Source organism: Chionomys nivalis, chromosome 18 (assembly GCF_950005125.1).
Source record: "Chionomys nivalis chromosome 18, mChiNiv1.1, whole genome shotgun sequence".
NCBI lineage: Eukaryota > Metazoa > Chordata > Mammalia > Rodentia > Cricetidae > Chionomys > Chionomys nivalis.
Window position 1 is genome coordinate 19,215,619 of NC_080103.1, and position 12,734 is coordinate 19,228,352.

General features: G+C 41.0%; 1 protein-coding gene across 1 annotated transcript in view; it reads right to left on the reverse strand.

Moving 5' to 3' along the window:
- Capza1 (capping actin protein of muscle Z-line subunit alpha 1) overlaps nt 1-12,734 on the reverse strand; it is a 42,746-nt gene continuing 30,012 nt past the window's right edge. The window contains exons 7-10 of the mRNA XM_057793215.1: nt 11,917-11,995; nt 5,183-5,254; nt 2,640-2,702; nt 1-2,192 (exon numbers count right to left, since the gene is read on the reverse strand). Of these exons, the coding sequence (XP_057649198.1) occupies nt 2,052-2,192; nt 2,640-2,702; nt 5,183-5,254; nt 11,917-11,995 (355 nt within the window). The 3' untranslated portion in view covers nt 1-2,051. The remainder of the gene's footprint in view (nt 2,193-2,639; nt 2,703-5,182; nt 5,255-11,916; nt 11,996-12,734) is intronic.

Consider the following 12,734-nt stretch of genomic DNA (forward strand, 5'->3'; position numbering starts at 1 on the left):
AGGACAAACACAATTTTAGAATAAAACAGGTGTATTTCTATTGGACTACCTGATACAGAAGATAGTGTGGCATGGATGGATAGTATCAATGACAAATAATACAAATATATTTTATTTGAAATAAACAAAAATGCTTACACAGCTTTCATCCGCAAACAAACTCCTGCTTGACTGTATTACTAAGCAAAAAACAAAGCTGAAGCAAACACCCTTCTGTTTTGACTTGTGTTTGGAGACAGGTAGGAAGACACTACTTGGTTTTTTAAAAAATTGACCTTCCCCTAAGGCATGGTCATAGAAATGTAAACAATGTAAATGAGTCCACCATTACCAGTTGTCATAGGTCACATCACATTACCTGTGTGTTCTGAAATCACACATGCATACCTCCAACATACCTGGGAAGATAGCTATATCACAGTTACAGGATGATGGAGAAAGAGTAATTTGGAATGAGTTTTACATCTCGTTTAGTAGGAGAAAGCACTAGCATTCTCTGAAATCCAGGTGATGGCAGACAGACACTGCCTAGGAGTTCACTTTGACTTTGGTTCATTCCAGCTTTGTGGGTAACATAGCCGTTTGATCCTCTGCTTACAGAACAAGCCTGCCAGAGAACATTGAAATACAGCTACCCACTATCCCTTCAGCACCTGTGGTTTTCAAGTTTTATACTCTACTACATCCACAGTATGTCACCAGTTCTTGAATATTAAACAGAAATACAAATGGGCAAAACTCGTCTAAAAAAGCTGACATCTGTTGAGGCATTCCTGCAGGTATTGCCACTGACAGGAAAGTGGACCGAGGAGAGACAGAATGAAAACTTGGTGCAGCCAGACTTGGTCAGACAGAATCAAGACTTCTACAATCTGATCCTGTGTTTTAATTTTTTCACACATTTAAACATAGTAGAACTTTGGAAAAAAAGTCTCCACATGACAATTCTCAAAACAATGCTTCAGGGCTTGCTACATCAAAATTCCCTTGCCAAATAGTAAAGCACCTGTGTCTTTACAATAAGAATGAGTTTTAGTGACTGACAAACATAGGGCTGAGGCCTAGAAAGGAAGGATATGTAATAGACATAAGTTCTACTCACTGAGAGACAAGCCCAGGACTAGGGCCTAAACAATGTTCAGACTATTGTGTGTGGGAAGGGGTGGGGCTTCAGTTGGAGGTTGGTCCCTAATAGAATAGCAAAGGATCACCAGGTTGTTTGATCCTGTCATTCCATCATTCCAGGTGATCAGGCATTTCTTTCCATTAAAGAAAATAGGCCCATGTGATTGACTGACAATCCTGGTTTTCGCCAATGCATTCTCTAAGCTGCACTTCCCGCAGACATCTATGGCTACAATGGGAGTATATGGGAGGAGACGAGAGAATGAAAATTAACGTTCATGTGCAGGGGATGTGGTTCAAGTCTTTGGATTTAAAAATAAGTTCCCAGAGAAGCTGCTGCCATGGAATATTCAAGAAACTTCCTTTGCCTCCCAACATGGATCCAAAAAGCCCCAATCCAAATGTATGAAAACTATAATTGTGAGATGCTATAAACAATCAAAGCAGTCAGACAGAGGAGTGTGTCGTCCACTTAGTTACAGTTCATAACATAGCCTCTTTAGCAACTGGTGGATCAGTAAAAGCCACCGAAGCACTGGAATTGCTTTAAAGCATGGGGTAAAAAGTACTGACCAAATACTCTGTAAAAACCAGCAACAGGACGTCATGGCTGGGAAATTTTCTAAACAGTAAAATGACTTCAGGATAGATCTCTTTGACATTAAATGTAGCAGAATTAAAAAAAAAAAGATTTACAAGTAGATATAGTGATAACAGAAAATTACAAGGCAGAGAACACACACACACACAAAAGAATCAAGACAGTGCTGTAGGCTCAACAGTATTCCATGAGGCTAGAAGATCTGTTAACTTTGTTAACTAGCAAAATATCACTCTTGTTTGTTTATAAATCACTTATTGATCATATAACCACACCATGTTGAATCCTTTTCTTTCTTTGTACTGGAGACTCCTACAGTTGGCCTTTAAGCATTTTGCATTTCTTTGCCAATCTTGTAACTGAGTATCTTGTTCCAGTCGATTTTGGTGCGGGTAACTGGAAGCTGCCGGCGCAAGGCCTTGAACGTGGTGTCTGACATTGTCTGATAGTTTTCACTAATTGCTGTCTGCAATAGATAATTGATGATGAGTTGTTTGTAAACAGGAAGGTAATCAGACAAAGGGCATGCTAGAAAGGACACAGGAAAACATGTATGCTGAGCTCCACTTCAATCTTTTTATTTTTTATTTTTTGGTTTTTCGAGACAGGGTTTCTCTGTGGTTTTGGAGCCTATCCTGGAACTAGCTCTTGTAGACCAGGCTGGTCTCGAACTCACAGAGATCCGCCTGCCTCTGCCTCCCAAGTACTGGGATTTCCACTTCAATCTTAAAAGCAAATCAAACTCATCTGTAGTCCTGGTACATGGCTGCAGTCTCCTAATTGTAAGCAGAATGACAAACTGCAGGGTCTGTAGTCTCACACGTAGCAGTGCCCAACAGTGCATGTTCTTACGTTAAAGGATACAAAGGATTGAACAAAATCACAGAAAAAAATCACTTCCAAATCTTCTTACCTGATACTCATTTTCTGCACTCTCTATGATTTTAATAAACTCCTTGGCAGTTTGGACTTCATTCTAATGAAATAAAAGAGGGGAATAATATTTTCTAAAAATGGGTAAGCGATAAAAAGACACAGAAAAGCCCACCCCATGAACTGACACTTGTACAATGATCCTAGCTTGTGCACATTCTCTCTTCTTAATCCTAAGACAACACTGTGAAGTGGATATGCTATTATCAGCATGTTCATTTGGCAGATGACAAAACAGAACCTTAAGTGACCTGACCAAAATTAGACAGCTTATGAATAATAATGAAAGGACCTAGGGTTTGGTGGCTCAGCAGGAAAAGATGCTTGCCCTCAAGTCTGACAACCCGAGTTCAACAACTAGAACCTTCACAGTGGTAGAAAAACTCTGACTTCCAAAGGCTGACCTCTGTATAAATGGCATGGCACACCACCCTCAAAGAAATTACTGTATCAATAATAGAAAAAAGGACATGACTAAATCTAGGACTTTGCCATAAGAATCAATGTTCTCTCCATTTTACTATTAAATAATCCCCAAACATAGCATCCTATCTTGAAATTATTTGCATGTGCAGTACTTCAGACTGAACCTTATGCATATTAGGCAAACACTCTACTGCTGAGCTGTATCCTCAGCCTTCTTTTCCTGTTTTGTCTCACCCCTCCCCGAGACAGGGTTTCACTGTATAGCCTTGACTGGCCTGGCTGTCCTGGAACTCACTCTGTAGATCACGCTAGCCACCAACTCATAGAGATCCTCTTGCCTCTGCCTCCTGGGTGCTGGGATTAAACGTGTGTACCACCACAACCCGGGATGTTTTCTTTTTTTGACATAAGGTCTTTTGTATTGCAACAGGCACTGACTTGCTGTGTGGCCGAGGATAACTTTAATGTCCAATTCTCTTGCCTTCGTCTTTCAAGTACTAACTAGTACTACAGGTATACACCACCACACTCAGCTTCTCAGCCCCCTTTCCAGATTTATTTTTTTATTTATGTGTATATGCGTGTGTGCATATTTGCTCTCAGAGGCCAAATGAAGAGGTCTCTGGAGCTGGAGTTACAGGTGGCTGCAAACCACTACTATGGATGCTGGGAACTAAACTGTGATCCTCTTTTAGAGTCATCTTTCCCTACCCCATCTCCTCTCAGAAAGTCCTTTAAAAAGTTTAAGACAGGACCTCATTGCAAACTTCTACGCTGAGGCAGGCCTTGAACTTATTTTTTTCTAAAGACTTATTTTATTTTTAATTATGTACAGATGTCTGTATCTGTATGTAGGCTTATACATAGCTGAGTGCAGGTTCCTGCAGAATCGTGTTGGGTCCCTTGGAGCCAGAATTACAGGGACCCTAACCATTGAACTATCTATCCAGCCTGGCCTTGAACTTTTCTGTCTTCTTGCTTTAGGTTTATTAATAGCTGGGCTTACAGGTACAGATATGGCTAACATACCTGGCTTCTGCCTTGAAACCTTTTTCTTTTGTTACAAGGACAGTCTCACATATCTTGGGCTAGCCTCGAACTCGAGTTATATTTTGAGAGATCCTCACTAAGTTGCCAAGGCTGACCTTGAAGTTCTTCTATAGTTCAGGATGACCTGTTAAAATGTTTTGAGACAAGGTCTCCTATTGCCAAGGCTAGCCTTGAACTTCTGATATTCCTGCTTCTACTTCCCAAATGCTGAAATTATAGAACTGTGCCAACATGCCAGACAGCTGTTGCGCACGCTTTAATCCCAGCACCTGGGAGGCAGAGGCAGGTGGACCTTTGTGAGTTTGAGGCCAGCTTGGTCTACAGAGCTAGCTCCAGGGCAGCTAGGGCTGTTACACTGAAAAACCCTGTCTTGAAAAACCAAAAAAGTAAGAACTATGTCAAGATGATTTTTAATTAAATATTTTAACTTTACTGAATTTTCATTATTTTATCAGAGATAATATCTCATGTTGTAGTCTGTACCAGTCTTGAACTAACAACAATCTTTCTGCCTCAGTCTTTGAGTGTGAAGATTACAGGTATTCCCTGCCATGCCGACTAGCTTTTTATCTCTCCATCCATCCATCCATCCATCCATCCATCCATCCATCCATCCATCCATCCATCCATCCACCCACCCACCCACCCACACACCTATCCACCTATTGGGTTTTCAAGGCAGGGTTTCTCTGTAGCTTTGGAGCCTGTCCTGGAGTTTGCTCTGATCCACCTATAAATGCGGTTAACTCAGCAGTAGAGAGGTAGAGGCAGGAGAAATAGAAGTTAAGGTCATCAATGGCTACAAACAAGTTCAGAGACAAACTAGGATACACAAGAACCTGTCTCAAACAAAACATCCCCCCAAAACAAAAAGGTTGTTTGAGAACATGACAACTATGTTTTTAGTCAAAGACTTTAACCAGTAAAGATCCCTGGTAATAAGAGGCACTGACATAAATTGTTCAAATCTGCACAGATGTCTGTCAGGTGCAAAGCCAGTTTTCTAAAAAAGACAAGCAAGGTTGATATCCCAGACTGCATACTCACAGAAACAGTGACTGAATCCTGTACATCTTTATGACTGACCAACTGAACATTGCCATCTTCATAGTAATGAACCTGTGAGAGATAATATTTGAGAAGGGTTATGCATAGTTCATGCAGAAATGTATGTAGTGCTGAGGGAACAATTTTTAACAACTCCGAATAAATAATATGATCAATGACAATTCACAATGGTATGAAAATTCATGAAAATAGTATCAAAAATATTTTGAAGAGATTTCTAAGTTTAACAAACATGCTTGCTCCATTATAGGCACTGGACTATACATGACGATACAAATGCAACACTGACATTCTATTTCTTTTGAAACAGAGTCCGGCTGGTCTGGAATTTGAGGCAATCATACAAATCACACAGCATCTCCCAAGTGCTGGGATTATAAGTGGTGAGCCACAAGTGACAAGATCCCATTCTAACAGTATCAAAATAATTAAAATGAAAATCACTGAGCACCAGATTTTATCCATGAAAATCAAGAACTCGTAATGAACCCTAGTACCTAACTGAGATATTTTCCCTTTTGCATAATTACTAATATTGGCAAGTAAACCACACTGTGTTCAGGAAAAGCTTAAAGGCTAAAGAGAGGACTGAAAACCAAAAGTTTATTCGTAAGTCACAAAAATGAGGAGCTGAGGAGATGGTGCAGTGGCTAAGAACATTTGCTGCTCTTGTAGACGACCCAGGTTCCATTCCCAGCATCCACATGGCAGGTCAGAACCACTCATAAATTTATTTATAGGCAATCTGATATCCTCTTCTGACCTCCTTGGACACCAGGAACACAACAAGGTACAGAGACACACATGCTGGTAAAATACCCATACACACAAAGTAAAAATAATATTTTATTTTATTTTTTTTTGGTTTTTCGAGACAGGGTTTCTCTGTGGTTTTGGAGCCTGTCCTGGAACTAGCTCTTGTAGACCAGGCTGGTCTCGAACTCACAGAGATCCACCTGCCTCTGCCTCCCAAGTGCTGGGATTAAAGGTGTGCGCCACCACCGCCCGGCCCTAAAAATAATATTTTAAAAATTACAAAAATAAGTGTTGGGTTATTGAGATGGTTCAGTGGGTAAAAACTCTTGCTTTAAGCCTGATGACTTGAGGTCAATCCCTGGAACTACATGGTGGAAGGAGAGAACCAGCTCCCTCGTGTTGTTCTCTGGCTTCCTTGGATGCACTATGACACATCTCCCACCCCTTCCCTATAAATACATGTAAAAAGTTGTATGATGGAAGCATTTTTGTAGCTACAGATGTAGCTTAGTGGTAGAGCGTTTGCCTCCCAGATTTGCTCTCTAGCCCCACAACACAAAACAGCAACACAGTCTGAATATGTAAGGTAAAGTGATAAGCTACAATCAAAAATCAGTTTTCAAGAGGGAAGAATATAAGTCATACCAGTAGATCTAAGACTTGCAAGGCTCGGAGATTTGGGCAAGTTACAAGATTCATTTAACTCTCTTAAAAGGACTACAAACTGGCCATGCAGAACAGGATTAGGGAACCTACTTGTAAAATGGAAAACAAAACCCCAAAACTGAAGAAGGTCTTGAACATAAGAGTGGTGCCCTCAGTAGACAAGATGGAGTCACCCAGCAAGGGGCTAAGCATCAGAATGGAGCATACTGGTTTAGTTGAGGGAAGGACAAAGACCTCACTATATGAACAGATGTGAAACAAATGTATCAACAGACTCAACTACCAAGTTGAAGCTAAATGGTAAAGAGGGCAAAGACCTTAAGAGCCAAATCAAGAATTCAAACTTTATCTTATTAGAGGTGATGAGAAGTGTCCAGATGTCTTTTTCTTCACTTAGTGCTATGGACTGAATGCTGGAGTCCTCCCCAAATCCAACAATAGCATTAGATAGAAAACACATCATCAGGGGTGGGCGGGCTCTGAGTTCAGTCTCATCCTACTTTCAGTTTGCTCTTTTGCTTTTTGCCTGAGGTTGAGAATGTGATCTCTAAGCTTCCTGCTCCAGCGGCCATGTCACTTGCTACTCTGCCTCTCTGTTATGACTCTTCCCCCTCAGGACCATAGGCTTTCTTCTGTAAACTGCCTATGGTCATAGTGTTTTACTGTGTCAAAAGAAAAACACCTTATACAAGTGGGAACTATTAACTTGCTGTTTATAAATTACCCAATCAGAAGGATTTTGTTACAGCTATCTAAATAGAATCTTTACTCCTGCACACACTTGAGCAAAAAGGCATCTTTGCTTATTTCCTTTTCAAGCCCATCATTGCTGCTTCTGCCTGCCTTGGTCTGCCTGCAGCTGAAGATCAACAATTGTTTTTTTCTTATCTAGTCCTAAGGATTAAACATAGGACTTCCCACATGTTAAGTAAGCACCCTGTCAAAGACCTACAATGCAAGGTCAGACATGTTTTCAGAGCTAAAGTAGAAAAGGCAGGTATGGTGGTAACGTGTATGAATGAGCTGAAGCAAAAGGACTGCTGCCAAGACGGACTAGACAGTGAATTCGGGGTCAACATGGGCTACAGAGTGAAATTCTACCCCAAAACAACAACAAAAAAGAATATGTAAGCCGGGCGGTGGTGGCGCACGCCTTTAATCCCAGCACTCGGGAGGCAGAGGCAGGCGGATCTCTGTGAGTTCGAGACCAGCCTGGTCTACAAGAGCTAGTTCCAGGACAGGCTCCAAAACCACAGAGAAACCCTGTCTCGAAAAACCAAAAAAAAAAAAAAAAAAGAATATGTAACTAGTTTGAACTTCTGTCACAGTTCTTTTAAATTTTAATTTCTTTTTTCTTTTGACAAAGTCTCACTCTATACTTCCTACCTCAGCCTCCTAAATAGGTAGAATTATAGGTCTGGGCCATGATAATCTGTTATGCTTCTTAAGAATTACAACATGGGGGGCTGGAGAGATGGCTAGCCTGGTCTACAGAGCAAGTTCTAAAATGGCCAGGGACACATAGGGAAACCCTGTCTTGAAAAACAAAAACAGAAACAACAACAAGAATGGAAAAGAAGGGCAGTGAGCTTCAATGTTACAAACTCAAATGAAAATCTGAAAAACACCAATTTTATGAACATGTTATACCATGTTATACCAACGACATGACTTTAGATTCAACTTAAAGTCTACTTGCTCTAAAGCCGAACCATCTCCACAATTCAGTTACTAACGAAACAAAACTAAAACACAACAAAGTCACACTGACTATATAAACTTCAATGTGCCTGCTATTAATTTAAGTCTTTAAAAATGATTACTTCTCAGAATGACACTTTTATCTATAGAATAACAAATTTGACAATGGAAAATATAAAAGGTAAGTATCCAGATAACTTTTCCAAATAATGTTCAACATATATGACTTTCACCTTATTTTAAATCAAATCATTTATTGAGTGCATATGTGTTCATGTATGGAGGTCAAAGGACAGCTTGCAGTAGTCAGTTCTCGTTCCCATCATCTGGGAACTGGGTAGTAAATGCAGGCCATCAGACTGGAGAGCAGATGCCTTTATCTGCGGACCATCTTGCTAGTCCTTATTTTGACTATTGAGAGGAAAGTAAATGGCAGGCCCAGCTCCTAGAACTTGGGAGGACAAGGCAGGAGATTGGGTATATGTGACACTCTGTCTCAAGTTAGAAAGAAAAACAAGCCATGTAGTGGCACAGGCCAGTTATTCTCAGCATTTTGGAAGTGGAAGCAGGAGGACAGGTATTCAAGGCTCACAATTGCTCTTAGAAGAAAACAAGACACTTGGGAGGCAGAGGCAGGCGGATCTCTGTGAGTTCGAGACCAGCCTGGTCTACAAGAGCTAGTTCCAGGACAGGCTCCAAAACCACAGAGAAACCCTGTCTCGAAAAACCAAAAAAAAAAAAAAAAAAAAAAAAAAAAAAAAAAAAAAAAAAAAAAAAAAAGAAAAGAAAGAAAACAAGAGACCCTGTCTTAAAACCAAAACAATCCCAAAACTCAGTGCTGAAAATTTTGCTTAGTGGCAGAGAGCTTTTTTAGCACCCAGAGTTTCATCCCAAGCATACAAATAAATCCTAGTTGGTGGTCAATGCCTACATCCCAAGAGGATGAGGCAGGAGGATCACTTCAAAGTTATCTTAAGCTATAAAAGAGCAAGTTCGGTGGTGGCGCACGCCTTTAATCCCAGCACTTGGGAGGCAGAGGCAGGCGGATCTCTGTGAGTTTGAGACCAGCCTGGTCTACAAGAGCTAGTTCCAGGACAGGCTCCAAAACCACAGAGAAACCCTGTCTCGAAAAACCAAAAAAGAGCAAGTTCAAGGCCAGCCCGGGTGCTACAAGTAACCCTGTCTCAAAAAGACAGCAAACAAAAACATAAGCATAAACAAAGAGGTGTTAGACCTTTATATAAAATTTTGTCAGGAATCGTCACTCTGTGCATGTTCTAACTATAGGTTTGCACTGGAAAAGACAGACCACAAATTACTATTTCTGTCTGAAAAAGAAATATATTTACATAAATATATAGCAATTTGCCTGGTTAAAGATAGTTATAAAAAGTCTGAAGTATTAGGCCACATTGTGGATTTGATTGTCAAAACCAGAAAGATAGCTTTGTTATTTTTAGTTGGGCTCTCCATGAAGAAGGCCCCAGGAAAAAGATGTGAGGGGAAGTAGCTAGCATATTTGTGAGGTAATCTCTTAGGAAGCACTAGCAAGAAACTAGTGAAACTAGAGGAAGTTTTGCAAGGATACTGCTGGGCCGGCTGCAGCTGTGGGCACCAATCTCTGCTGCCAGAACATGCCCAGTATTATTCTATTGTAGGGTACAGATTACCATATTTATCTATCAGCTCATAGAGTTCACTGAAGGTTATTCTCAGAGAAAAGACTCAGCATTTCTATCCTGTCTGTTTGAGCTGGAGTATGTTCCTGAGGTCAGAAAAGTAAAAATGTAGATAATAACATACATGTAGTAAAGATGAATGTCGTCAGCAACTGCATGTATGTAGTAGGCTTTACATGCTCCTTTTTTTGGTGCTGGGGACAGATCCTTGGCTAGTCCATGTTAGGTTAGCCCTCTACCAGTAGACTATGTACCTCTCCCGCAGGCATGCTTTTGTTTAAATCATACTTTGAAAATGTAACTCTTGCTAGTTTTTTTTATTAAAGGCAACACCAATATAGGTATGGTTAGATACTGATAGTATAATTTATCAGACTTATTTAGTCTGACCTCAGTTAGCAGGACTGAAAATAAACAACCTGAATTAGAGTGTCACATCTCTTCAAAGATACCAGGATAACCCACACAAATAGCAACCATCCAGCTTCCTCTGTCCTGACATCAGCATTAAAAATCTGCTCCACTTGACTACTGATACTCCAGGAGATGACAGGATCAGGATGTTCTCTAGAACCTCTCTGCTTTAGTTTAAATTTAATCAAAACCTTTTCTGTTCTCTGTAAGTTCAAGGTCAGCCTGGACTACAGAACAAGTTCCAGGACAGCCAGGGCCACACACAGAGAAACCCTGTCTCAAACAAAACAAAACAAAACAAAACAATCTACTTTTTGTGTCAAAAAATAAAAGTTCAATAATAAAACTTTTTTTTTAATTATTTAACTTTATTTTATATGCATTGGTGTGAAGGTGTCAGATCCCCTGCAACTGGATTTTCAAACAGTTGTGAGCTGCCATGTGGGTGCTGGGAATTGAACCTGGGTCCTCTGGAAGAGCAGTCAGTGCTCTTAACCACCGAGCCATCACTCCAGCCCCAAAACTCTTTTTTTTTTTAAATATTTATTTATTTATTATGTATACAATATTCTGTCTGTGTGTATGCCTGCAGGCCAGAAGAGGGCACCAGACCCCATTACAGATGGTTGTGAGCCACCATGTGGTTGCTGGGAATTGAACTCAGGACCTTTGGAAGAGCAGACAATGCTCTTAACCTCTGAGCCATCTCTCCAGCCCCAAAACTCTTTTTTTTTTTTTGAAGATTTATTTATTATGTATACAGTGTTCTGCCTGCATGTATGCCTGCAGGCCTAAAAATCTTCTTAATTAAAAAAAAAAAAAAGGCCGGGCAGTGGTGGCGCACGCCTTTAATCCCAGGCAGAGGCAGGCGGATCTCTGTGAGTTCGAGACCAGCCTGGTCTACAAGAGCTAGTTCCAGGACAGGCTCCAAAACCACAGAGAAACTCTGTCTCGAAAAACCAAAAAAAAAAAAAAAAAAGGTAGTCTCTCTACATAGCCCTGGCTGGATGTCCTAGAACTCACTATGTAGACCAGGCTGGTCTGGAACTCACTGAGCACCACCACCCACCCAAACCCCTGATTAAAGGTGTGTGCCACCATGCCCGGTACCCAGTTCCCTCCTAACGTCTTAATACTCACTTACTTTATTCATTCCAAAAACTACTGTTTGATTATTCCTAAAAGACCTTGTTGTCCGTGAAGGAAAACAGTAACCCAGCAGTATGTGCTATACAGTCCTCCTCTGTCAACCCAGAAGAGCTCTCTTCTCAAGTAGCTCCCGGGAAGGAGGCTCCTACTTCCATTCCCTGCTACTGGCCTCTTTTTCACATCAATATATACTTTAGCGCTCTCTCCCCTCCTTGTGGTACTGGAATCAAACCCAGGGCCTTGCTCATCGTATGGAAGTGCTCTATTAGTCTTTATTTCTAATACCAGAATGAAGAGCAAATGACACCTTTATTTTAACCATCATCTATACATACATTGCCCTCTTACCTGAATCTTGAGCACTCCAACCACCTGGGCTGTAGGTGGTGTGATGGTGAACTTCCACTCTGACCTCCAACGACCATTCCTATAAAACACAGCATACACATGATGCTGCAGGATTAGCAGCAGGCACAAGAAAGAGGTGCTCTGACACAGAAGTTTGTGTGGTGGAGCTATTTTCAATGTGACAGACTCAATATTGTCAACAGAGGCAGAAACACCTGTTCTGATCATAGAAGGGTCTTCTCAAGTCAGGAGAGCCTGCTTCAGGTGCACTAAGTTGTACAATCAGCCCCGGGTATGGACAACCCCAACTCAAGGAAAACCGAACACTTTCAACTGCATACTTTGTGAATTACATACTTGCTGTGGGAATTAATTCAGCTAATAGCGTTTGGGGTACTGGCCCTTAGGGCATGGTGCTATGTGTGGACTGATACGCAGGGTAAAGAAATGTGCTTGCTTTCTTGGGAGGTCAAAGCAGAAGCAAGTTTATGTTGTTGTTTATATTTCCCTGGGGAGAGCGGCAACACACAGGAGCTGGTCCAGTGTTCTGTGTGTTTGTGGTTTTCCTTTGAATCCCATTTCCTTTGTATCTCCATAATAAAGGCAATTTGTAACTCTTGCAATAGCACTCATATTATCAGGCACCCAACATTTAACATTCCCTGTGGGAGGAATATCTCTTGACTGGCTGAGAATTATTCTAAGTAGGCACTGTGAAGGCAAATTTTTCCCTATCATTTTCTTATAAAGGTATAGTGAAGTCAGGCGGTGGTGGCGCATGCCTTTAATCCCAGCACTCGGGAGGCAGAGGCAGGCGG